This window comes from Sorex araneus, chromosome 7, assembly GCF_027595985.1.
Source record: "Sorex araneus isolate mSorAra2 chromosome 7, mSorAra2.pri, whole genome shotgun sequence".
NCBI lineage: Eukaryota > Metazoa > Chordata > Mammalia > Eulipotyphla > Soricidae > Sorex > Sorex araneus.
This window is the reverse complement of record NC_073308.1, coordinates 6467182-6494584: the sequence shown is the minus strand read 5'-3', so window position 1 is coordinate 6494584 and position 27403 is coordinate 6467182. Positions and strand designations below refer to the sequence as shown.

The 27403-nt window shown below is 43.3% G+C and overlaps 1 protein-coding gene across 1 annotated transcript in view; it reads right to left on the bottom strand.

Annotated features, from left to right (window-relative positions):
• Positions 1 to 1904: 1904 nt before the first annotated feature.
• LOC129406555 (leucine-rich repeat-containing protein 37A2-like) overlaps positions 1905 to 27403 on the bottom strand; it is a 47543-nt gene continuing 22044 nt past the window's right edge. The window contains exons 6-14 of the mRNA XM_055144715.1: positions 20779 to 20850; positions 19801 to 19875; positions 17409 to 17527; positions 7717 to 9458; positions 6281 to 6385; positions 3854 to 3897; positions 2563 to 2617; positions 2337 to 2479; positions 1905 to 2241 (exon numbers count right to left, since the gene is read on the bottom strand). Of these exons, the coding sequence (XP_055000690.1) occupies positions 1905 to 2241; positions 2337 to 2479; positions 2563 to 2617; positions 3854 to 3897; positions 6281 to 6385; positions 7717 to 9458; positions 17409 to 17527; positions 19801 to 19875; positions 20779 to 20850 (2692 nt within the window). The remainder of the gene's footprint in view (positions 2242 to 2336; positions 2480 to 2562; positions 2618 to 3853; positions 3898 to 6280; positions 6386 to 7716; positions 9459 to 17408; positions 17528 to 19800; positions 19876 to 20778; positions 20851 to 27403) is intronic.

The window sequence follows — 27403 nt, the reverse complement described above, 5'->3', positions numbered from 1 at the left end:
AAAATTATATGAGCGTGTCATTATTTACATGATATGAATGATATATGTATAAATATATATATATATAAATATATATATATATATATATATATATATTTGCTTTTTGGGTCAAACCCGGCGATGCACAGGGGTTACTCCTGGCTCATGCACTCAGGAATTACTCCTGAGGGTGCTCGGGGGATCCTATGGGATGCTGGGAATCAAACCTGGGTTGGCTGCGTGCCAGGCAAACACCCTACCCGCTGTGCTGTCACTCCAGCTCCCTGAATGTTATTCTTATGGCTGCCAAAATTGAAGATTTAATAAAAGAAGCATATGTGGCATTACAAGATAATCTTAAGAAATGGGGACTTGTTATAGCACCAGATAAAATCCAATGGAAAGCCCCATATGAATATTTCAGCTATAGGTTATTACAAAACCGAATTGTGCCACAAAAAGTGCAAATTTGGAGAGATTGTTTGAAAACTTTAAATAATTATTAAAAATCACTTGGAGATATTAATTGGATTCTACCTGATTTAAAATTAACTACTGGGAAATTAAAACCTCTTTTTGATATGTTAAAAGGTGATGCTGATCCTTTATCCCCCAGGGAGTTAAATCCAGAAGCTTCCTTGGCATTAGAAGCAGTAGAAGAGTATCTTCAAGCGGCTCAGCAAAAATACTTGAATTATAATCATCATTATCCTGGTGATAGATTGTTACAACTTGCCTTAAAGACATCTTTTATCTTTCCCCATGTTGTTAAAGACTTCTATTGCAGGGGCCTTAACTGTATTTACTGAGGGCACCCCTAAAGGATTTGCTAGTATAGTTGTGAAAGATACACTTCAGTTGTTTTCTATTTCTATTGCATCTGCACAGCAGTGAATTATATGCTATTTGGAAAACTTTGCAATTATGGAAAGACATTTTGAATATTTATATGGATAGCTACTATATAGCAAAAAATTTGCCAGCAGTAGAAACAGGCATTTTGTCTCAAATGAGTACCTCTCCCATTGTTAATTTGTTTATTAATAATCAGCAATGCTTGCAAGCCCGGACCTCTAGGGTGTATATAGGACATATCAGAGACGTGTGGTGTCTATATAGGACATATCAGAGCCCATTCAGAGTTACCAGGTCCTTTATCTGAAGGCAATGAGCAAGCAGACCTTGCTCTTAGATATCATACTATTCTTACACCTGAACTGTCACTGTCATCCTGTTGCTCATAGATTTGCTCGAGTGGGCACCAGTAACATCTCCATTGTGAGACTTGTTGTTACTGTTTTTGGCATATCAAATATGCCACGGGTAGCTTGCCAGGCTCTGCCATGCGGGCGAGATACACTTGGTAGCTTGCCAGGTTCTCCGAGAGGGGCAGAGAAATCGAACCCATGTCGGCCACATGCTAAGCAAACGCCCTAGCTGCTTGGCTATCGCTCCAGCCCAGGCTATCGCTACACCTGAACAGTCAAATAAATTACATCCTCAAAATGCAAAAGCCTTTCAATATCAATTTGGACTTACTAGAAAGGCAAAAATTGTTAAAAATTGCCCTGCCTGTGCACGTCATTTCAGAATAGTTTCTGATGGGGTTAATCCAAGAGGACTCCTTCCTAATGAATTATGGCAAATGGATGTTACTCATGATCCTTAATTTGCAAAATTGAAATTTATTCATGTTTCTGAGGACACGTTTTTAGGTCTGATCTTTGAAACTTGACAAACTGACGAGGCCTTTAATAATGTATCACGTCATTGTTTTAGTCCATTTTTTCAATTTGGTATTCCACAATCCTGTAAGACTGGTAATGGCCAGGATATACTGGTAACGCATTTTATACTGGTAGCACATTTTAAAACTTTTGCGTTCACTGTGGGGCCTCTAACACCATGTCCTCCGGTGATGGTTCCTATTGCTCCTCATCAATCTGAGTTGAGATCTCCAGTGATGACAGGATCTCCTGGGATCTGAAGGACTCTCGTGCATGGGGGACCTGTGGAGCCTTGATGGACTGTCGAGCTGAGAGGGGCTGTGAAGACCTGATGGACTGTCGTGACTGGGGGGGAGTCTGTGGTGTCAGGGTGTCATGTAGAGATTTGTTGGTCTGTCGTGCCAGGGGGACAAGTGGTGGTGGGGGGCGCTGAGGTGCCTGAGTCTTCCGTGCTCCCTGGGACTTCATGGCTGCTTTGGTCTCCTTGGCTGCTTTCTCCTCAGGAGTCAGTTCTGTTTTCACTACTCTGAGCTCCCTGGAACAAGAATACAGTCAGCTCTCGCAATGGACGTCCCCCCTCTGCACCTCTTCCTGACTTCAATTTGGTATTGGACCTGTCCCATCATTTACCCTTGGTTTCTGTTGAAAGTCTCGTCCTCGTCAGAGGAATCCTTGTCGTGTAGCTTCCGTGCCATGTTTTTCTGACGTATGGCATTGAGTGGCTGATACATGTCCCTCAACCACAGGGGCCGCCTTCGCCAGAAAAAGTCCTCCTGGAAAAGGCAAGGGGAGCTCATGATCCTGCACCCCGGCCCACTCCTGTCCTGCCTCAGTGCCCCTCCTTCCCCTTGCTTACCTGAGGCTCATGTTCCACTGAACTTCTCCTACGAAGCAATAATCCAAAGAAGATCCTTGGAGGAAAACACGGACACACATCATTCATCATTCACCCATTTCCCATGCTTCCTAGGATGGAGGTCTCTGGTCTTGTTAGGATAACTACATCGGTACCTAGGTCTGGAGCCATGATGTCAAACCACTATGACCTGACACCTTGACAAAGTTTCCATGCATACCTGTGGCAGTTTTTAGACATTTGTTGGGTCCTTCCAAAGGGACCACACAGTCTCTCAAGAGACCATTACATGTAGCCTGGCTAGAAAAACAGGAATGACATGTAGTTGTGCTCACCACCATGGCCCCAGCAAATGCCCTGTGCAATGAACAAACTGCCCACCACACTGAGAGAAAGCACTAGAGTCTGTCCAGAAGCCTTTCCACTGGTTGCCTCTGGATTTAGTCTCTCAGGCACCCTTTACCGGAAGTTTTGGTTGGGGGAGGTGATTCTATCGTCCCAGCTGCTTTATCCCAGATGCTGAACTAGAGTAAATGCCTGTGTGCAGTTAGCCAAGTTCTTTAGCACACTAGCTTTCATCCTGCAGACAATCGCCAGTGAGCAAAGAAGCCACAGGTATCAGCATCAAAGGCAGGAACCACACTGAGGCACGGCGATGGGTTTTGAGTGTGAACAGAGGAGACTGTGTGAACAGTCTCGAGCTTTACAGGCAGTGCGTGTGTACAGAGCAAGTGGGCGCTGAGTGGAGATAAGAAACGCAGCTCCCAGTTCAAGGACTCTGGTCATCAATGGAGAGGTCCCAAGGGACAGGGACCATGCTCTTTCCCACTCACCAGCAGTGCACCCCCAAGGGCAAGGTAGTTTCCATTTTCCCTCGGTTCCTTCTTATAAGAGTTAGAGACAGAGGTTGGGGGATGTGCCTCAATGGTAAAGTACTTGGCTTGCATGTGTGAGGCCCTGGGTTCAATTCCTGGCACCACACTGAGCGCTGAGGCTAGAGTAGCCTCAAGCTACTGGAAAGAGAGTTAAAAGGGCCTTTTGGGCGTGAGCCTCCAACTTTGGTCTCTGGCACCATATGGCCTCCCTGAGCACAGGTGGGCTGTGATCCCTGAGAGCAGAGCCACCCCACATGGGGGACTGAGCAGCCTGGCCTTACGGGGCCCTAAGACACTAATGCTGAACTCAGGCCAGGTCATAGGGCCAAGTAGCACACGGAAGGGCTCCAGAGTCCCTAAGCACGGCGGGGAAGGACACTCCAAGGTAAATGAAAGATTGACAGACTAATATTTACCTGGATCTTCCATCTTTACACTCCTCTGGTCTATGAGAATAAATCTGTTTAAAAAAAATATGATCATGATTATCGCGGTGACCAATCTCTATACAACCTTATTAAATCCATTGATTTTGCTGTACCTACTCACTGATGTCACTTTTTGAGAACAGGAATTCTCTTCTGATTAATAGTCCCTGGACTCTCCTACAGCACATGACTTAAGGGGCACAGTTAGGAATACAGCTTAGTGACTGTTTTAGAGAAATTCAGGACATTAATCCAGATTTAAAATTTTAAAAAAATGAGGTAGGAAACAAAGTATCTGCCAATACCCAAACACAGAAACATTCTTTTTAACAATGTTTTCTAAACAATGTCAAGAACCAGTCTGATGCCTTTCCCATCGCCACTATTCATCCCCAGTGAGGAGTCCACCTCAATGCAACGAGCAGTGTCGAGTCTTACAGGAGACAAAACTTGGTTGCAATTGCAATGTTTCCTCCCCAAACAAACCAAATCCAATAAAGCTTCTATGAGATATGTCGATTCCTGGAGCTATAAATATACAGTGGATGGGGCACTTCCCTTGAACGTGGTTGACCCAGATTCGATCCCAGGACCCCAGATAGTTCCCTGAACCCTATTGGGAGTGATCCCTGAGAGCAGAGCCAGGAATAAGCCCTGAGCACAGATAGCCCCCAATAAATAAATAAGTAAATCAATATGTCAACTGTTAGACCGACTTCTACTGAAATTTCAATACTTTAAACATTTCCGTGTTTTTGACCTTAAGGAGATAAAATGGAACAGTGGAATAAGGAGCACGGGCTGCTTTGCATGTGACCCTCATGTTTGAAAGTGGGATGATGGGGCTGGGGAGGTAGCTCAGTGGGAGAATGCCTGCCTTGCATGCAGGAGACGGGGGTTTGGTACCCAGCATGACAAGAACAGCAAGAATGGAGGGATGCTAATGCTGCCCTTAGAGGACTGCGAGGATTAAACCAGACAACATATAGGAAACGCCTTGTACTGTGGTTGGCATAAATCAGTGCTGTGTTTGCTGGTGATGTCACAAATGAGCAGCTTACACATATCAAAGGCTCAGAGAGCTCTTCCTCAGCACCGTCACTTCTAATTTATTCTAATTCTTTGTTGGTTGTTGTGGTGGTGCCAGGGATCGAACCCAGGGCCTCACACACGCAAGACAAGTGCAACACCACTAACCTAGATCCCGAACCCCTTCAATCACATTTTGCTGTTGGTTTTTTTTTAAGGCTCTACCTGGCAGTTGGTACTTGTGGGGGCTACTTCTGGAGTGGTACTCAGGGACCAGGTAGCACTATGGCTAGCACCTGGGGTTCCCATGTGCAAAGTGAGTTGAAGTTTTAGTCTTTTGAGTTATCTCCCTGGCCCTTAAATCACTTATTTAATGTGCCTGCTGGGAAAAGTCAGTGGTGTGTAATTGAACAGTAGACAGATGTAGTTGAGCTCCTTGGAGTAACTACTGCACGCCTGCCATGATCAGAGTAGCCCAATGAGGGCTCAGGCTGCAGTATGCGTATGTTTGGTTTGGGAGCCACCCAGCATATGCAGGAACAACTTGATTTGCTCTTTGGGAGGAGCTCCTGATGGCCCTGGTGGGTCTGCGGGACCATGTAGTGCTGAGGATAGAATCCAGGTCTCCGTCATGCAAAGTATGGAAACTAGCCCTCGGAGCTATCACCCCTGTCTTAGCTGCAGTTTTAACTTCATCTACCAGGACAGACCTTAAACCTAAAGAGGGCTACTGCACTGATCAGCAGGACAACAACACCTTTATCTTTCAGTCCCAGGAGGGTGGAGATTCTCCATTTTGATCCTTCCAGTCAACAAGGAAAGTAATCAGTAGAAGAATGTCAGTGAGTGGTGAGTACATCAAACCACTGACATTCTTTTGAATTTAAAAGAGGAAAAAAAATTATATTGGGACCAGAGAGAGAGTGAGAGAGCTGAATGGTCCGAGTGCATGCTTTGCATGCAGAAGGTCCAGGCTGGATCCATAGCTCTGCAAGGTGCCCTGAGCACCACCAGAAGTGACACTCCCCCCCCGCCCCGCCCCCCGCAATGAGCTGGGGGGCAGGACCTGAACATTGCAGGGTGTAGTCCCCAAACAGCACACAGGGGGTTCATCTTTTTGTTTCATCTCTATCCTTCTTATCTTCAAAGTTATCTAAGAGCTTGTTATTTTGGTTTCACTTCCACAGTGACCTCCCAGGAGTCAGGTTTCTTCACAAGCCCTGGGATCATCTTTGCAATATGAGAAGCAAGCACACCTCATTACTCAAGACCGAAGAGGAAAATCAAGTGTCATAGGAGGAAAAGGGGCTTCTATTTTCCATTTGTAGCCCCTGAATCTATTATAAGACAGATTAAATCCTGGAAGTCTGAATGAACTGTTCTTACCTCAATGAGACAGAAAATTATAATCAATATCATCACGAGTACAGTCACAGATATTGCCAAGAATAATTTGTTATTATAGCCATATCCTGGAACTTCTTTTGTGAGCTGAAAGAAAAAGAACAGTTATTTTTATGCATTATTTTTGGGGGGCCACACCCAGTGATGATCAGGGGTTACTCCTGGCTCTGCAATTCGAAATCACTCCTGGAGGACCAAAAGGGATGCTGGGGATAGAATTTGGGGTGTTGGCATGCAAGGCAAGTGCCTAACCCACTGTACTATCGCCCCAGCACCCAAGAACAATTAGACAAAAAAATGGGAAGGATTCTTAAGCACATTAGAAAGAATGGCTAACTATTCTTATACAGTCTAAAATCCCATTCTCTCAAATGAGTGGACTATAGGCTTTTGTTTGATATGTTTTGGGGTTGTTTTGTTTTTGTTTTCAGCCCATACCCAGGGTCCTCAGAGCTACTGCTGGCTCAGTGCTCAGGGGCACTCGTGTTGAACTTTCTCCTTGGCCCCAATATGTTCTTACAGAGCACACCAGATATGTTACACCATCTTGTCTGTAGCCTTTCCTTCTACAATTTATTTATCTGGTGTGTTAGGTCCTCTCACACCTCTCCTAGGAACAGTGCTACCTTTCTATAAATGAGCACAGGGACCATCATTATTGTAGTCAAAATTGTGTGGCCACAAAAAAGAGAGCGAGCAAGTAAAAGAGGGAGAGCCAAGAGACCCTGGTCTTCCTGCTCGTGTTCTTTTATGGCATGGCCTGAGAGCCCCAGAAGCCCCTGAGCCTGGTCACTGTGAGATACAGTTACAGAGCTTTCCTGATTGTTATCCAGTGTCAGCCATTCAGTGCTCCAACACCTGTCCCTCCACCAGTGTACATTACCCCCCATCAACATCCCTGTATCCCTCCTGCCACCTCCCCCCACCCTCAACCCACCTCTCTCTCTCTCTCTCTCTCTCTCTCTCTCTCCTCTCTGTCCCTCTCTTTCACCTTTTCTTTCCGCCTCTCTCTTTTCCCATTTCTTCCCTCTCCCTTCTCTCTTGCTGTCTCCTCTCTCCTCTCACTCTACACCCCCCTGTTGGACATTATAGTTTGCAATGCAGATACTGAGAGGTCATCATGTTTGATCCTTTACTCACTTTCAGCACACGTCTCCCATCCAGAGGGATCCCTTCCAACTATCATTGTTATCGTGATCCCTTCTCTATCCCAGCTGCCCTCTCTCCCAGCCCTTGAGGCAGGCTTTCAACTGTGGACCATTCATCCTGGTCGTTGTTTCTAAATGTCCTTGGGTGTTAATCTCATACTAAGATTTAATTTATTTTTTAACATCCCAAAAATGAGTGCAATCATTCTGTTTGTCCTTCTTCTGACTTATTTCACTTATGAGACTCTATGAAAAAAAATCTGTCCTCACCTCACTTTCCTCTGGCTGTTTCTGTTCATCCTGGCCTTCGGTATTGTCACTGATGAAGTTCTCAGTCTTCCACTGGTCCGTATCCCATTCTGGCTTGGGAACCTTTCCTTCCTCCTGCTCACTGAGACGCTTCATCAGGAGGCCGGTTTCAGAGAGGAGCGTGGCACATGCCAGCTTCAACTGAGGCTCAGAGCAGTCCGTTTTTAGAGTCCGCATCATGTGAGCAATGAGCTTCCTCACGTTATTGTTGGGGATAAGGGACCGCAGCTGCTGGATGTATTCCATCTCCAGTTGTTCTCTTGGGTCTGGTCTTTGTGTGGCAGAGACGATGTCTGTGGCCACGTTGTGATATTCCCACTGCATCTCGCTGGACTGCTTGACAGTCGGCATGAGGTTGTCCACCATCGGGGCGTCCTTCTCATGGGAGGTGCCTTTGCTACCGACAGTTTTCTCTGGCACCGTGATGCCTCTGGTGTTTGTCCCATTAGCAGCATGCGTGCTTTCTGCAGTCCTTTTTCCTGCAGATGAGTGTGAAGGTTGAAAGGACTGGAGCAAAGGTTTGTCCTGATCTCTCCAAGACAGAGACTCCTCTCTTGGTGGGGACTTGATGAGGCTCTTCACCGCAGCGAAAGGAGGCCGCTTGGTGTCTCGCACCGGCCTCTCCGGTGCTGATTCCTTCGTCTCTGTATTCGATCTGGCTTTGGCCCTTCTGCGTCCCAGGTGAGAGTAAGATTTCTGAAAATTATAATTTGTTCCATTGTGTGGGATGGGCCTGGGAAACTTCATGTTCCGAACCCTGGCATCTGCGTCTTCTAAAACGCGGAGAATGTCCCTTAGGTCTTTGGGGTTCTCGGATGGGACTTTAGGAGTGGCGGCAGATGGGCTGCCCATGTTGAACTCTTTCAGGGGCATGGAGAACACCGCCTTGTGCTCCTGGATGGAGGAGGCCTCTTCATTGAAGGAGTTTTCCACCCATTTCGTGGGCCTCCCTGCCAAGGGAAGCTCTTTCGGTTCTCTTGGGGCCGGCTGCCTGAGCCTTCTTTTTTGGGCAATGTTCCCCGTCGTGGGCAGAGCCTCCCCTTTCCTTAGGCTGTGCTGATTGCCCCCTTCTTTGAAGCGCCTCTTCTGGAGGCCCCCGGGGTTCTTGAACGTGCTGCTCATCTGCAGTGCTTGCCTCTCCCCCTCCTCCACCTTTCCTAAGTGCTTTCTCTTTGGCCAGACAGTTTTCAATTTCTTCGGAAAGATGTGATGTTTCAGTTTGGGCACAAAAAGTATGGAACTGACCAGCGTGGCAGTTTTCTCTCTCTTTCTAGCTTTGTGAACTTTTGCTTGAGTTCCTGCATTTATCAAGCTTTCCAGAAAATGGAGACTTTTCGACTTATTGTATGTTGTATTGTTGGATTCGAGCTGTAGAGACATCGGAATTGTGCTATTCTTCAAATGTTCCAGAGGATTTGCTCCATCTTGCATATCTGAAAAAAGGAGCTTAACGAAGGATAACAATGTTGATTCAAAATCTCCTATGTTCCCATCCAGGAGAAAAGGCACTATGTAATTTAGCCCAGTACTGATATCACTCTCATCATTCACGTCTAGCTGCTCGTTCACTAAAAGGGACATGCTGTTCCTCTCTGGCGAGGTGTTCTCCGATTCAATGGTTAGCTCGGTGCTGGTTGTCCTCTTTCGGGCCTGTAAAACCTTCATGAAGTCCCCTTTGGTGTTGCTTATGGACTCTTCCTCATCTGTCAAAAAGAAAGAGCTTGCTTGTCATCATGAAAGATGACTGGGGAGAATTTTGGGAGCATCGACAGACAGAAATCCCAGGCAAGCAAATAAGTAATCAGTAAATGAATGCCGTATGGTGGGACGGGGAACAGGGAAACCCTAAATTTACACCTATGATTGACAAAAGGCTGGCTGGAGCGATAGCACTGCAGTTGGGCATTCGCCTTTCACGCGGATGACCCGAGTTCGATTCCTTCGCCTCTCTCAGAGAGCCCAGCAAGCTACTGAGAGTATGGAGCCCTCGCGGCAGAGCCTGGCAAGCTACCCGTGCGTATTGGATATGCCAAAAACAGTAACAATAAGTCTCTCAATGAGAGACGTTACTGGTGCCCGCTCGAGCAAATCGATGAGCAATGGGATGACAGTGACAGTGATTGACAAAAGGAGTAATGAAGTGGTCATCGCTATTTATTCAGAATAAATAAGGCATGAAGCTCAGTACATGTCACTATCACTGTCATCCCATTGTTCATCTATTTACTCGAACAGGCACCAATAAGGTCTCCATTCCTCGAAGCCCAGAGATTTTGCAGCCTCTCCTTACTCATCTTTCCCAATGACTAGAGACTCTTTCAGGGTCAGGAGAATGAAACCTATCATTACTGCTTTTGGCATATTGAATACACCACAGGTAGCTTGCCAGGCTCTGCCCATGTGAGTGGGATTGTCTCAGTAGTTTGCCGGGCTCTCAGAGAGGTATATGTATATGTGTGTGTGTATATATATATATACATATATACATATATGTATATATATTACTCTATATGTCACTGTCACTGTCATCCCATTGCTCATCGATTTGCTCAAGCGGGCACCAGTAACGTCTCTCATTGAGAGACTTATTGTTACTGTTTTTGGCATATCCAATACGCATGGGTAGCTTGCCAGGCTCTCTGAGAGGGGCGGAGGAATCGAATTTAGGTCAGGTGCGTGAAAGGTGAATGACCAACCACTGTGCTATCGCTCCGACTGCTCTACATGTATGTTATGTGCATATATATATATATACTAATTTAATAGATATAGATAAATTCATTCAGTACATGTATTTAGGATTATTCCACTGGAGGGCAGAGTGACAGTAGAGTAGATAAAGTACTTGTCTTCTACGCAGCCAACCTGGATCTGATCCCCAGCACCCCATAGGGTCCCTCAAGCCTTACCAGGCCTGACCCCTGAACACAAAGTCAGGAGTAAACTTTGAGCACCTCTGAGTATGCCCCCAAACAAGCAAACACACAAACAATAATAATATGATTATTCCACTGGTCCCCAAGGACCAAGTGCCTAGTATTCAAGAGAAATATTTGCTGCCCAGTTAGACTCTTTACAGATCAACAATGACTTCTGTTTTATTTTTTGGCCATTCCCAGCCATGCTCAGGGGTTACTCCTGGTTCTGCTTCAGAATTCTAGCAATTCTGATTTCTAGGAATTCAGAATTGAAGTCTGTTGAGTTATGAATTCAACATAATCTGGTTCCAACTGTATTCTGTGAATCTGAAAGTATTTCAGATCATTAAAAACTAACTAACCTTGGGTCTGTGATTCAGCCACAGGACAGGATTGATGCACAGCTGACTTAAATAACATGCATCTTAGAGATAAGTGACCTTCCTCTATGATTAAGGAGGAGTGTTTTAGATAGAGAAAAATTAAGATTAAAATTGAGCAAGTTCCAAATTCTGATTTAAAGTCTACACTTTTTGAGTAAAATATACCTTTCTTAATGTCTACCTGCTCTTCATGCTTATTGGTTTATATAAACACTGAACTAATTTAATAATTTATTCTTTGTGCTGATAGTTTTACTCTTTTAATAACACAATTTAACACTAAGGTCCATGTTAGAATCTATCTTATAACTGTTATAAGCTAATTGAAAAATATTAATGCCATCAATCACTATTAACATTTGAAAACTTTTCATAATGTATCATTGGGATGGCTATGAGATTAGTTCCTGGTATGTCAAACAAATCACATGTATTTGGATCTTCTTTAGGTTTATCAGAGAAACTATTTAATAAAGTTTGCAGACATAATAATGCAGCTATTAGATAATTCAACCCTGAGTTAGAGGAGCATAAGAATAAGCCCAAGAACAACCTCAAATATATGATCATCTAATCTTTGATAAGGGAGCAAGAAATGTGAAGTGGAACAAGGAAAGCCTCTTTAACAAATGGTGCTGGCATACCTGGGCAACCACATGCAAAAAAATGGGCTTAGACCTCGACCTGACACCAGGCACAAAAATCAGATCAAAATGGATTAAAGATCTCAACATCAGAGCACAGTCCATAAGGTACATCGAAGACAAGGTCGGAAAAACCCTCCACGATATTGAAGCTAAAGGTATCTTCAAAGATGACATGCAACTAACCAACCAAGTGGAAACAGAGATAAACAAATGGGACTATATTAAACTAAGAAGCTTCTGCACCGCAAAAGATACCATGACCAAAATACAAAGGCAATCTACAGAATGGGAAAGGATATTCACCCAATACCCATCCGATAAGGGGTTGATATCAAGGGTATATAAAGCACTGGTTGAACTCTACAAGAAGAAAACATCCAACCCCATCAGAAAATGGGACGAAGAAATAAACAGAAACTTTCCCAAGGAAGAGATACGAATGGCCAAAAGGCACATGAAAAACTGCTCTACATCACTAATCATCACGGAGATGCAGATCAAAACAACCATGAGATACCACCTCACACCATAGAGAATGGCACACATCCAAAAGAACAAAAGCAACCACTGCTGGAGAGGATTGGGGAGAAAGGGACCCTTCTACACTTCTAGTGGGAATGCCGACTGGTTCAGCCCCTTTGGAAAACAAAATGGACGCTTCTCAAACAACTAGAAATTGAGCTTCCATTTAATCCAGCAATACCACTTCTGGGAATATATCCTGGACAAACAAAAAAAATATAGTCGAAATGACATCTGCACTTATATGTTCATCGCAGCACTGCTTACAATAGCAAGAATCTGGAAAAAACCTGAGTGCCCTAGAACAGATGACTAGTTAAAGAAACTTTGGTACATCTATACAATGAAATATTATGCAGCTGTTAGAAAAGGTGAAGTCATGAACTTTGCATATAAGTGGATCAACATGGAAAGTATCATGCTAAGTGAAATGAGTCAGAAAGAGAGGGACAGACATAGTAAGACTGCACTCATCTGTGGAATATAAAATAACAGAGTAGGAGACTAACACCCAAGAATAGTAGTATATAATACCAAGGTTGGCTCCATGGCTTGGAAGCTGGCCTCACATGCTGGGGGAAAGGCAGCCCGGATAGAGAAGGGAACACCAAGTAAACTGTGGTTGGACATCCTGCGCGGGAAGGGAGATGCGTGCAGAAAGTAGACTAGAGACTGAACACGATGGCCACTCAATACCCCTATCACAAACCACAACACCCAAAAGGAGAGAGAGGACAAAATGGAATACCCTGCCACAGAGGCGGGATGGGGTGGGGAGGACGGGATTGGAGAGTGGGAGGGATACTGGGTTCATTGGTGGTGGAGAATGGACACTGGTGAAGGGATGGGTTCTCAAACATTGTATGAGGGAAACACAAGCACGAAAATGGGTAAATTTGTAACTATACCCTCACAGTGACTCACAAATTAAAAAAATAAACATATTAAAAAAAGAAGAAGTTTAGAAGGAAGCCTCCAATTCAACCCGTGGTTCTCCAGTAGATGGAGGACAATTTAATTAGTGGAAATCTAGTTCAGTTTGGCGATATCCAAGAAGACACAAGTTGCCCTGTTTGCTAATAGAACAGCTTATCTCTTCCAGGGTGGTTGAGAGAATGATATCAGATAGATCAGGTGAAAAAATGCGTCATTGCAGCAATTGATACAGATATAATATAAAATTTTCTCCGTAATTTCTAAGCCTTTTTGTTCAGGATAAAGAGACTTTCACAGAATCCTCATTGAAAGTATGAGTTAAGTTAGTGAGGCATTAACATGCAAGGTATGAATGTGTTCAAAACTGGGGGCATGTAAAGCTAACCTAAGAGAAGGTACTGAAAAGATTGTTTAACAAGAAAGGCAGGTGCATGCCGGAGGCAAGGATATTATTTGATAAGCAGGGATGACCCAGAAATGCTCAAAATCTATAATCCTAGATAAGAAAGGTGGCTGTGCAATCAGGACCAAGAGGTTACGGATGGCTCTGGGAAACCACGATTCCTAAGAGAAATCCAAAAATGTGGAAAAATATGGCCTTTTTAGTCGAATTCTGATGGGTATTCTTAAATGTGTCTTGAAGAATCTTTAAGGAAGAATAAACGAGGATACATATTAAAAAAAAAGAATAAGCCCAAGAAATTTGAATGGTTTAATGTACTACAAAAATAATATTTTTTATTTTTTTAGTTAGTTATTTTTATGGCTCACAATTATCACGTTTGACAAAAGTTTAACAAAACAAGCCTGCTGTTGATCATAATAAGGTGTACTAAGCAAATATGTAAAATGATATATGATAAAGTTTAGACTTGGTGCTCTGAATGCATCAAAAAGATAAACTACATTTGAAAAATAGTTGGATTTTTTTTGGGGGAGGGGACTACATGGCAATGCTTAGGGGGTACTTCTGGTTCTGCACTCAGAAATCACTCATGATAGCGTTTGGGGGACCATATGAGATGCCAGGGATTGAATCCGGGTTGGTTACACGCAAGGCAATCACTTTACCTGCTTTACTATCTCCAGCCAAAAAAAAATCTTTATCATGGCTAAATATTTACTTTAATTAAATTTTACATGTGCCTATTACTTATACTTGTTTGCATAATTGTTGATAGTATACTTTTAAAATAATATAGAACCGCCTTATAAAAGTAGATAAATGCAGGGCTAGAGAGAGAGTACAGAAGGTAGAGCATTCACCTTGCATGTGTCCAACCCAGATTTGATCCCTGGAATCTCACGTGTTCCCTGAACACTAGCAGAAGTAATTCCTGAGTGCAGAGCCAGGAGTAAGCCCTGAGCATTAATGGGTGTGGCCCCCAAAAGCAAATTAAAAATTAATTAAAAAATCTTTTTTTAAGGTAATTATGTCCATCAGGCTGGAGTTATCGATAGAACAGTGGGTAGGGCATTTGCCTTGAATGCAGCCAACCCGGGTTCGATTCCTCCGTCCCTCAGGAGAGCTGGCAAGCTACTGAGAGTATCCCACCTGCACGGCAGAGCCTGGTAAGCTCCCGTGGCTTATTCGATATGCCAAAAACAGTAACAACAAGTCTCACAATGGAGACGTTAGTGATGCCCTCTCAGCAACTCGATGAACAACGAGACAACAGTGCTACAGTGCTACAGTGCTGCTCTCAGAAACTATTCTGGGTGGTGCCTGGGGGACCACATGGGATGCTGGGAATCGAACCCAGGTTGACTGCATGAAAGGGAAGCACCCAGGGACTGGAGCGATAGCACAGCAGGTAGGTCATTTGCTTTGCATGTGGTCAGTCCGGATTCGAATCCCAGCATCCCATATGGTCCCCTGAGCACTGCCAGAGCCAGGAGTAACCCTTGTGTATCACCGGTTGTGACCCAATAAAGAAAAAAAAAAGGCAAGCACTCTTTCCATTAGACCATCTCTCCAGTCCCTCAACTATGACTTGTTATACTCCCATACCTTTATCCTGTCCTGCCCATATAGAGAGGACTTTTCTCTCTACCTCTTTTGGGTGATAATATTCTTATTACCATCATAGACGAAGAAGAAATTCTTCCAGAAATCAGATCCTCATCTGAATGCACCCTTCCTCCACCTACCCACTAATTCTTTCGCTTATTAGCCTTTAGTGTGATGTTGTTGAATCTGGGCAGATGTCTAAGGATAGGTTAATGGATTTGCCAGAGTATATGTCAATGTGCAATGTTGATAAAATCTAGAAAATAATCTTTTTTGTTTTGTTTGTGGGCCACAATTGGTGATGCTCAGGGGTTACTCCTGATTCCGTGCTCAGGAAATCACTGCTGGTGGTGCTTGGGAAACTATATAGGATGCCAGCAATGGAACCCAGGTCATCTGTGTGGAAGGCAAGTCCCCTACTCACTGTACTATCTCTCTGGCTCCTGAAATAATATCAGAGCTACCAAAATTGGGGAATACAGCTCTTATAAGATGTGTATTTTGTCTTCACTTACTTCCTACTATTTCCAGCTCTAGTTAGGGAACCATACAAAATTTCTGACTGCTAGAAGGTCAAGTATAACATTGTGTAGTTGGGTTTCTTTTGGGGGGAGGTGGGGCCAAACCCAGCAATGTTCAGGGGTTACTTCTCTCTCTATGCTCAGGGATCACTGCAGCTAGTAATTGGGACCATCTGGGATGCTAGGTATCCAACTCAAGTCTGCCATATGGAAGGCAAGTGTTGTAGCTGCTAGATGATCTCTCCGACCAAACTCTACTGAAGAATTCAAAGTGCTTTTGGTGATGGTGAAGTTTAGAGAGGGAGTTAAGGGAAGTGAGGAAGAAGCATGGACTTGCAAAGAGTCCCAGAATGGGAACACGCGATCTAGGCATTAGACACATTTAACACTTTTAGTTTTGCTTCTCCTCACCTAAAATAAAAAATGTTATTAGTATCTTATTCTGATTTCGATTATTTGGTTTAGTTATTCTCTAACATTATTGCAGTTGGAGTAACATGTTTACAATAGTACCAACACTATTGGTTTCCATGTACAAAGTGAACCTCACCTGGACCACCACCAAAGTGTCGAGACACCACAGTTTGTACATCCCTTTTAGTCTGATTCTTCTCCCCGCCACACCCCCCAAATTCCCCAGGATTGATGTTCATCTTATGAAAGGTGATTTGAAAATGATTGTTATGCCCACCTTTGTGAAGGGAGTGATAGACTTGCTAAAAGTTGATTTTAACAATAACACTATCTTTGTGTAAGAAGCAAAGTGATGGATGTGCCCAATTACTGTTAGCAAATCAGAGTCATACTATCCCGGCATGAAAACACTTTTTTGGGTGTTTCATGTGTGTGTGTGTGTGTGTGTGTGTGTGTGTGTGTGTGCGCGCACGCGCGCGCGCGTGCGTGCATGCATGCATGCCCCATATTCAGTAATACCCAAGGAATACTCCCAGCAGTGCTTCAGAAACTGTTTTGTGGGGGGTGCACTCACACCTCCCACATGAAAACTATGTGTTTTAACCTATTGTTCTATTTTCCTGGGCCCTTAAAAACACATTTTGGAAGTTATCAAGCTAAGGTCAGTAAACTTACTATGTGGAAAAATACTTAAGGGCGCCTGAGTGCTTTGTAGATGGAAGGGTTAAAGTTCTAAATAGGCTCAGAGGTGGGGATGGTCTAAGAATCCACAAGGCCATCCATCCTTAGAAGGATTGAATGGCAACCTCTGCTTAGAAAACCAGAAATTCTCAGGCTCTAAGCAAAATTTTCATAAGACAGTATGACTTGTACTTGCCTACTGAATTACAAAAACACATGCAATAAAGTAGCGACACCTGTCCTATGAAGAAAAGGGCGCTTGAGATCTGCTGTATATAAAATCTGTTTACAAACTGCATTCTGTGGCTGAGCTCTCATCTGGAGGACCAGTACCTTGCCCACAGTGTGGCCCTCATTTGTGACCATTAGTGTTAGCTCCCTTCCCCACTTCCATCCCTTTCTTCCATTCCTCTGATGTCTCAGGTCATGCATAGACTGCTAAGGTAAAGACGTAACTGAGATTCTGACTTTTACCACGGGAAATAGTTCTTAGAAATATAGGGAGTTGAACTCTTAATAGAAATAATGCAACTACATAATCAGTTTAAAATGGGCCATCAGTGATTAAAATTAAAATAAAACATAAATTAAAAATCTATTAGCAGGCAATTCAGACTCACCACAGTGTGTGGTACTGGTAGAACATTGAGTGGTACAATGTAGTTTGACTGTCTTGCACATGATTTCAATAATAACTTTAAATTGACAGAGGCAGCAGGTGAGATGCCTAGGTAATATCCTATGAATGGAAACACAGAGAATTAAGTGCAGAGTAAAGGGGTTACTTTAAGTAGATAGAAGAGGCAGCCAAAGCCACTGTGCAGCTATTCAAAATGTTCCTGAGAACCATGGATGAGGCGCTGCTCGAACTCAGTGGTGGTGGGAACCCAACTGGGAGGTGATGCGTGCAAAGCGTGTACCTTAACCCCTCTAACTATCACTTCAGCCCTCAGAAAATTGAGTTTTGTTTTTGAGTCATATCTGGTGGTGCTCAGGGATTACTCTGGGCTCTCGACTCAGGAATCATTCCTTGCAGGCCTTGGGGAACCATAGACAGTGCCAGACTGAACAAGAGTTAACCACATGCAAGGCAAATATCTAACTCACTATCCTATCTCTCCAGCTCCCAGAGAATGATAAAAATACCAGTTATAACCTGGGGAAATCTGAAAGCACTTTTTCAGACTATGAGAAAATAGGGACTAGAGTAATATTATAGTATAGCAGCTCTGGCATTTGCTTTGAACACAGTTGACCTGGGTTTGATCCCCAGTGTCCATGAGACACCAAAAGGGATTCTTGAGTATCTCAACTTAAAAAATATATATATATATATATAAATTTAAACTCAATTAAACATAGCTTAAGAAAAATAAACAAGCTGGGGTATGGTGCCACCAGCAGGTCAACCTGTACCTGCGGGGCAAGAGCATCAGCAGCCAGATGGAGCCTTCTGGCTTCCTGATAACCCAAAATTGCTGATGTACCTGTGACTGAACCCCAACAACTTAGGGCAAGTTTACCAAGAAACTAAACAGCCAAAAGTTTGGTATGTGGGAGCCAACCCACAAACTACGTCTGACTCAGTTATACAAGCTCAGTTACCAACCATATTTCAGAGCCCCATAAATCTCGAAAGAGATAAAAGCCACAGTTAGGGCTGGTGGTGAGGTGCCCTACGGCCAAGCGGGCATATCCTGCAGGGCATATGCCAATAGTTTATTTCTCTGAGAAGATGGAAACAAGGGCCACCATCCAGAGACACACAAAAGAATCTCTGAACCGAGCAGCTCTCTGCGAGATGCCTCCGGACTTTAAGCCAGGCCAACTTCACTGGGGAGCCTCAGACAGGGGCAGGCATCATCCCTCCACCTGCCCCTTAAAAACCCCGACAGGCACCAACTTCCAGAACACAATGAAAAGTGCAGGCACACAGGTTCAGTGACAGCAAACTCCAGGCCTCAAGGGATAGGGGATGGGCCGGTCCCTCTCATTGGCCTCCCTCTCCCCGAGGGAAGCTGGAGGTCATGCCCACAAACTGCCCTCGGCTGCCACTTAAGCTCCTTAATGGTCAAAATCCAGATACACAAAGAAACTCTGAACTGAGCAGCTCTCTGCAGAGATTTCTCCACACCTTAATTATCTAAACTTTTAAAATTTGAGGAGCACACAGCCACTCCTCTGGTCTCATGACATCTTATACTATTCATAACAAGCAACACAAGAGAGAGTAGCACTGTAGCACTGTCATCATGTTGCTCATCGATTTGCTCAAGCGGGTACCAGTAATGTCTGCATGGTGAGACTAGTTACTGTTTTTGGCATATCGAATATGCCACGGGTAGCTTGCCAGACTGCTGTGCGGGCGGGATACTCTCAGTAGCTTGCCAGGCTCTCTGAGAGGGACGGAGGAATAGAACCCCAGTTGGCTGTGTGCAAGGCAAATGCCCTACCCGCTGTGCTAGCACTCCAGTCCAACAAAAGACAGTATGGGGGAGATTGTCTGCCATAGAGGCAGGGGTAGGGGTGGGACGAGGGGGTGGATCCTGGGGACATTGGTAGTGGATGGTGGGCACTGGTGGAGGGTTGGGTGTCCTATAATTGTATGACTGAAACTCAAACATGAAAGCTTTGTAACTGTATCTCACAATGATTCAATTTAAAATTTTTTAATTAAATTAAATTAACATTCTGAATAAAAAAATGTATTGTGGAGTGCATGTCAAATTCAATTAGCCTAATCAATGGATGAATAAGTAGCAGTACTCCAACATTTAAAGAAATCTGTGGCACTGTAGCACTGTCATCCCGTTGTTCATTGATTTGCTCGAGCGGGAACTAGTTACGTGTCCATTGTGAGACATGTTACTGTTTTTGGCATATCGAATACGCCAGGCTCTGCCTTGTGGGCAGGATACACTCAGTTGCTTGCCAGGCTCTCCAAGATTGAGAAACAAAAATAAAAAGCCTTAAAAACCTAAGTGAAAATAAATGTCAGAAAAATCAACTTACAGTTTTTCTAATTCAAGAGTCATCATGAGGATGTTTTGGACTGGTCCAAGCAACACTGATGTTGCTCCCATGTCTCTGAGGGAGAAAACACAAGCATGATGTGAATCCAAATGCAGAAGCTTTAGAGTTAAGTAGATGAGATTAATGAAGCATATATTTGATTCTGGCTTCGCTGTAAAGCCAGGTCAACTGTTTACTCTAGACCATAATTCCAGAGAGCTCTTACAGAAATAAGAGATTTCTCTATCATCAAATTAATGACAATTTGGTAGACTAAATAAATTTCCTTCCTTCCTTCCTTCCTTCCTTCCTTCCTTCCTTCCTTCCTTCCTTCCTTCCTTCCTTCCTTCCTTCCTTCCTTCCTTCCTTCCTTCCTTCCTTCCTTCCTTCCTTCCTTCCTTCCTTCCTTCCCTCCCTCCCTCCCTCCCTCCCTCTTGTCTGACTTATCTTTCTAAATTTCATGTACTTCTTTTAATTTTTTTTTCATGTGATCTGGGAGTGGCCTTGGATTTTGCCCACATCTGGCAGTACTTGGGAGATATGCTAGGTGCTGTACTTGTGGGTTACTCAGAATTGAGCTCTGAGAAACACGTATGGCGCCAGAGGTCGAATCCAGGCCTCTGGCATGCAGTGCATGGGCTCCAACCACTCACCTATCTGGTCCTCTTTACTTTCTTTTTTTAAGTAATGTTTACATTATTACTCATTACTTTCTGGAATAAATAATACTTCTACATGTATATTTCTTATCCATATGTACTCAACATTGCTCTTTTCCTCTGTTGGCTGTTACCCATGTACATTCTTTCTTAATCTTTTCCTTTGACAATGAATCTCAATTCAACAATCCAGTGTTAAAATTCAAATTATAACTTTTAAATTCAATGCAAAACACAATCTTTGGCAAAAATGGAGAAAAATAAAGACCGCAAATTATAGCAGAAACCATATGAGCTACAAAACTATTATAATACTTACAGATATTTTAATGCTGGCAATTTAAAAAGATACGAATCTTCAATAGTTGTTAGAGGATTATGACTGAGAATTCTAAAAAATATACAATAAAATTAAAATTATAGACATAATCAGCAACTAGCATTAAAGTTTATATTTATTTTATTAGCATGGAACTAGAAGGTGAAAAAACATTATTTTCTGTCATTATCTATAATCATGCTTAGAATCCATAAACCATTTTTTTTTTTGCTTTTTGGGTCACACCCGGCAATGCATGGGGTTATCCCTGGCTCATGCACTCAGGAATTACTCCTGGTGGTGCTTGGGGACCATATGGGATACTGGGAATTGAATCCAGGTTGGCCGCGTGCAAGGCAAATGCCCTACCTGCTGTGCTATTGCTCCAGCCCCAAACATTCTCCCTTTGGGGAACACTCAAGTCTCTAGATGATAAAGTGAAGGGGGAAGAGGGTGGGAGGGTGGAGAGAAACACAAATGTAGAACAAATTAAAAATATGCTAACAAATTTTTCCAAGTTGAAAACCCTAGGAAGAGAGGCCAAATAATACAGCATGTGGGGTACTTGCCTTGCATGCAGCCCACTTGTGTTCCATTCCTGGCACCTTATATAGGCCCCACAATAAACCAGGAGTGATCCCTGAGCACAGAGTCAGGAGTAAGCCCTGGACACCACTGGGTGTGTCTCCCTACCACCCCCAAAGATGAAAGAAAACCCAGAGAGTGATGATGTCTGCAGGAAGTCCTTGCTCTGCAGCAAATATTATTTTTCTTCTTTTTTTAAATTTTATATAGGGCATAAACTCCATATTACTTTTTCAAATTTTTTTTAACTTTACAAGTTAGTCCACAATGTTTGATTACACTCAATATTCAAACACCAATCCCACCACCATTACACCTTCCCTCCACCAAATTCGGGATGTTTCCATCCCAACCCCAATCCCTGTCACAAAACACAAATGAAGTAATATATTTCATATTGTCTGTTATGAAGAACTGCTGAACAGGCTTACAAAAAAAGTGTTCACATAAGAAAGACTGTGAAGATTGTTCTATTTTGGCAGGAACCATTAAGACATTCTATATTGAAAGTAAAGTGAAATTTATTAGTTACACAGGCCGGGGGGGGGGCTTAGAGTGGGGAGGCTAGGGGCGTGGGGGAGTTTGGGGTGTAAGGGGGCGGGGTGGAGGTATACTGGGATTCTTGGTGGTGGAATATGAGCACTGGTGAAGGGATGGGTATTCGAGCATTGTATAACTGAGATTTAAACCTGAAAAATTTGTAACTTTGTAACTTTCCACAATAAAAAATTAAAAAAAAAAAGACATTCTATAGGATATCACTAACAAGTTGTTGAAGTTTGGGTGGTGTGAGCTTTGGTATACATATCTGAAAATATGTATAACTGTATCACTGTCATCTTGTTGCTCATCAATTTGCTCGAGCAGGCACCAGTAACGCCTCCATTGTGAGACTTATTGTTACTGGTTTTTGACATATCAAATACGCCACGGGTAGCTTGCCAGCCTTTGCCATGCGGGTGAGATACTCTCGGTAGCTTGCCAGGCTCTTCTAGAGAGGTGGAGGAATTGAACCTGGGTTGACCGCATGCAAGGCAAATGCCCTACCCACTGTGCTATCATTACACCCCTGAAAATATATATGTATGCATATATACATATTTCCCTCTATGATTTATTGCCTACAAACTGAACCCCATCAAATGTGGTGTGGTAATTATGGAGAATGGGTAGGGAGTGTTTTATGACGTGTTGTGCTGCCACTTTTGCCGCTGAACAGTCCAGGAATATTTTTGCTCGTATGTGAGGTTCGGCCTGAGCACGTAGGGAGCAGCCTTGAGCATTGCGGCGCTTGGGTTAGGGAGGTTTTCTAAGAGGATCTGGTGGAAGCAGTCCTCTTGCCAGTCATTCTCACAGAGATCTTTGTGCCCTGACCTTTGTCACACTGTATGTGATCACTGGGTCACCTGTCAGTCTCCTGGACTTTCAGCTTCTTGAATGCCAGGGTCACCTTGACTGTCACTGGTCTGACAATATTGGGTAGTTACTAGATACTTCAGAAATAACATTATGGATAGCACTGTAGCACTGTCGTCCCATTGTTCACTGATGTGCTCGAGCAGGCACCAGTAACGTCTCCATTGTGAGACTTGTTTTTACTGTTTTTGGCATATCGAATAAGTCACGGGGAGCTTGCCAGGCTCTTCTGTGCGAACATTATGGATATATTGGTAAAATGAACCAGTTCCTTCCCTCCCTCCCTCAGTTCCTCTCTCTTTTCTTTCTTTGGTTTGTGGGCCACACCCAGGAATGCTCAGGGATTACTCCTGATGGTGCTTAGGGGACCATATGGAATGCCAAGCATGAACCTGGGTCAGCCGCCTGCAAAGCAAGCACCTTTCCTGCTATATTATCACTTCAGTCCCAGAAGCAGTTCATTTTTGACAAAAAGTTTTGTTCCAAGATGCTAGAATGAATTTTCTTTTTAAAAATAGGCAAACTTTTTAAAACAAGCAGACAAATACACAGGAGGGGAAAAAAACAAAGAAATTTTCAGTAAACTCAATTCAAGAAACATTAGCATTAGCATACCCTAATATATATACACATTAGCATACCCTAATATATATACACATGTATATTAGAATATATATGTGTATATACATACACATATATATATAAAGACAAAGCTAATATCTATTGCCAGATGCCTGGTATCTGTGATCAGCACTTCACATTTAATTGTCACAATAACTTTACTGATAGATATTGTTAGTCTGCTTTACAAATGAGGAAACTGAGCCACAGAGCAGTTATATATAACTTGTTCTAGCCATCAAGCTGGTAAAAAGCAGAGCTGGGATTTAAATTCAGTTCAGACTCAAAAGCCTGTTTAACCTGTTGAATGATGAGAAGGGGTTTAAAAGATTGTGTAAGCTTAATTTTCTCAGGGCACTCAATGCAGAAATACCCTTTCAAACCACCTTCCTGGGAGTCCAAGTGACTGTACAATGGGCAGTGTTTGCTCTGGAATTTTTTTTTCTTTAAGAATTTTATTTTATTGAATCACCATGTGGAAAATTACAATGCTTTCAGGCTTAAGTCTCAGTTATACAATGCTGAAACAACCATCCCTTCACCAGTGCCCATATCTCACCACAAAAAAAAAACAACATAGTACACCTCCCATCCTGCCCCCCCTCACCCCCCCACCTTGAAACTGATATAAATTTCACTTTACTTTCTATTTACTTTGGTTACATTCAATATTTCAACACAAACCTCACTATTATTGTTAGGAGTACCCCACTAGAGACAGACCTGTTTTGAAGAGATATGAGGTCTGCGGCAGCGTGGTTTTGGATTGCTGTACTTTAGCAACTAAGTCCAGGGAGATTTCTTCCAGATATTGGATCATTGCAAGCTTGTAAACCCCATCTGTGGTCGTCATAATATGTTGGTCACTGTGCCCTTCGCCCCCGGCAAGGAAGAGGCGAGAGAAATACCTTTCCCCTCCTGGGCGGGCATGGGGCCGTGGCTTAGTTCTTAGGCTGCAGACATTCTGCGAGGAGCTGCCCATGCCGAAAACTTTAGCTGGCGACTGGAGTCACGTCTGGAGATTTTTATTCCCAGCACCCCATATGGTCCCTTGAGCCCTGCCAGGATTGATCCCAGAGCACAGAGCAAAAATCCTTACGTGCTTTATCTTCCCATCTTGGAGAGAATATAACAATTACATTTGGAGACTGAAGAGACAGCTTATATGGCTGCATGCAGGTTTTGCCCAGGTACCATCCCCAGAACTACATGAGCCGCAGATCCCCACCTATTGGCGACCCCTGAGCACGGGAGGTGTATCCCCCAAAGCATGACCTGGTGTAGCACTCCCAAACAAAAACTCTCTATTTCCTTCTTCTAAAGATCTTCCATGAGTAAATATTTAATTAGCTATAGTCATCAAGACTTTAGAGAATTGAAACCGGGCTATTGGTGAATCAGTGAAAAGGATAGAATCTAAAACTTCATTTCCTCTTTCACAAAATTAACAACTGGAATATTTGATAGAATCGTATTTTCAGAATTCTTGAATTTTAGTAAGTGGGTTTATACCAAAAACCCAGGAACATTCAGTTGAGAAAAAAGACAAATTCCTGTAAGAATAGTAAGATGGATATTGCTTTAACTTTTCAGACATTTACTCTCCATTCTGAGGGGAGCTTAAAAAGCATCCACTTCCCCCAGGATCAGTGGGAGCAGAATGCAGCTGGGGTCCCTTCAAAGCTGCATTCTCAAAGAACTGTCAGAATTTTACTTCTCTGGTGAATTTCCATGAGAAAGGCTTGTCTTTGGACTGAGGCACTATTTTACAAGGTGTTGAGGCACTTGCCTTGTACACAACCAAGCCAGATTCCATCCCTATTTTTCCATTTGCCTATTTTTAAAAATATTTCATCCCATAGCTGGTCCCGTGAGCACTGCCAGAGTGAGTCATGTTTTAGGATCCAGGAGCAACCCTTGAGCACCTCCTGATGGAGAAGCTATACATAGCTAAAAGCCTCTCCCTACAGGGAATTTTTGGAAAACAGTCATAGGTAAGTATTTCAACATGGCTGCTCTTTAAGAGGCAATGGATAAAAGCTAAGGCACAAAAGTCAGCCCAACCAAAAGACTTCAAAGGTGAAGCTGAGGAATGAGAGATCCAGAGAGACTTCAAAATGCTCTGACAAATTGCTGGGGAACTGGACCATGAGACACAACGTCTATGTGACTATAGAAAAAAAGACTACTATCATTAATAAACAAATTCCACCAGGTTTTAAGATACAGGAGCAGTATGCCTAAATTGGTCATATTTCTAGACACTAGCTAGAAGTAATTAAAGATTAAATTTTTTAAAGTTTCAGATATACGGCTCAGAGATATAGTACAGCGGGTATGGTGTTTGCCTTGCACACAGCTGATCTGGGTGTGATCCCTGGTATCCCATATGGTCTCCCCAACACTTCAACACTTGAGTGCAAAGCCAGGAGGAAGTCCTGAGTATCACCAAGTGTGGCCCAATAAACAAAATAATTAAAAAATAAATTTAAAAGGTTTCATATATAATGACACAAAATATGAGAAACAGGAGAAGAGATGAACAGGAACTTTTTCAAAGAAGAATACAAATGGCCAAGGACCTAGAGACAGCATAGTGGGTAAGGTGCTTGCTTGGATGCAGCAAACCTGGGTTCAATCCCCAGCATCCCATATGGTCCCCTGAGCAGCATCAAGAGTGATTACTAAGTGCAGAACTGGGAATAAGCCCAAACATCACCTAATATGGCCCAACTCCAAGCCCAAAGGAGATACAAATGACCAAAATGCATATGGCAAAAAATGTTTTATATCACTAATCATCAGAGAAATGAAGATCAAAACAACAGTGAGTTATCATCTAATACCACAGAGACTGGTATCACTGTATCACTGTCATCCCCTTGCTCATCGATTTGCTCAAGCAGGCACCAGTAATGTCTCCATTGTGAGACTTGTTACTGTTTTTGGCATATCGAATATGTTACGGATAGCTTGCCAGGCTCTGCCGTGCGGGTGAGATATTCTCGGTAGCTTGCCAGGCTCTACGAGAGAGGTGGAGAAATCAAAGCCAGGTCGGCCACATGCAACAGAGACTGGTACTCATCAAAAAGATCAACAAGAACTAGTGTTGACAAGGATTTGGGGGAACAGGGCCTCTCATTCACTGCTGGTGAGAATGCTAACTGATCCAACCTTTTAGGAAGACAATATGGACATTCCTCAAAAAAACTAGGAATTAAACTTCCATATGATCCAGAAATTCCACTCTTGTGAATATATCCTAAGGGCCCAAAAGCACAGTGCATAAAAGGCATCTGCACTCCTAGGTTCATTGCAGCAATATATACAACAGCCAAAATATGGCAACAGCCCAAATTCCCACAAACAGATGACTAGATAAAGAAAGTATGGTATATATACACATAATGGAATATTACCCAGTTATAAGAGGAGATAGAGTCATGCAATTTGCTGCAATGTGGATAGATCTGGAGAGTATTGTGTTGAGTGAAATCAGTCAGAGGGAGAGGAACAGACTCAGAACCATCTCTCTCAAACTTTGTAGGGGAAACTCAAATGCCCAATGGCAACAGAAACAAACAGCTGAACTGGTCTTCAGTAGGAAACTTGCCACTGGGGCAGAGATGGGGGTGGGAGATAAGTTAGGGAGAACAGTAGGACAATGAGATGGCTGGACAAAGCGCCTGCTACAGGGGCAAAGGGGGCGGGGGGGGGGAAGGGGGGAGGCGGGGAGACGGGTGGAAAGTAGTGGACTCTGGTGAAGGGGTTAGTGTTAGAACAATGTATGCCTGCACCTCAATCACAAATATCTTTGTAACTTTGTAATTCACAGGGATTAAAAATAATTTTTTTAAAGGATAAAGGACTGGAGAGAGCATACAGGGGTTAAGGTGCTTGTCTTGCATCCACTGACCCAGGGTTGAATCCCCCACACCCAGATGGTTCCCACCAAGGGACACTCCTGAGTACAGAGAGCCAGGAATGGCCCTGCGTGCTGCTG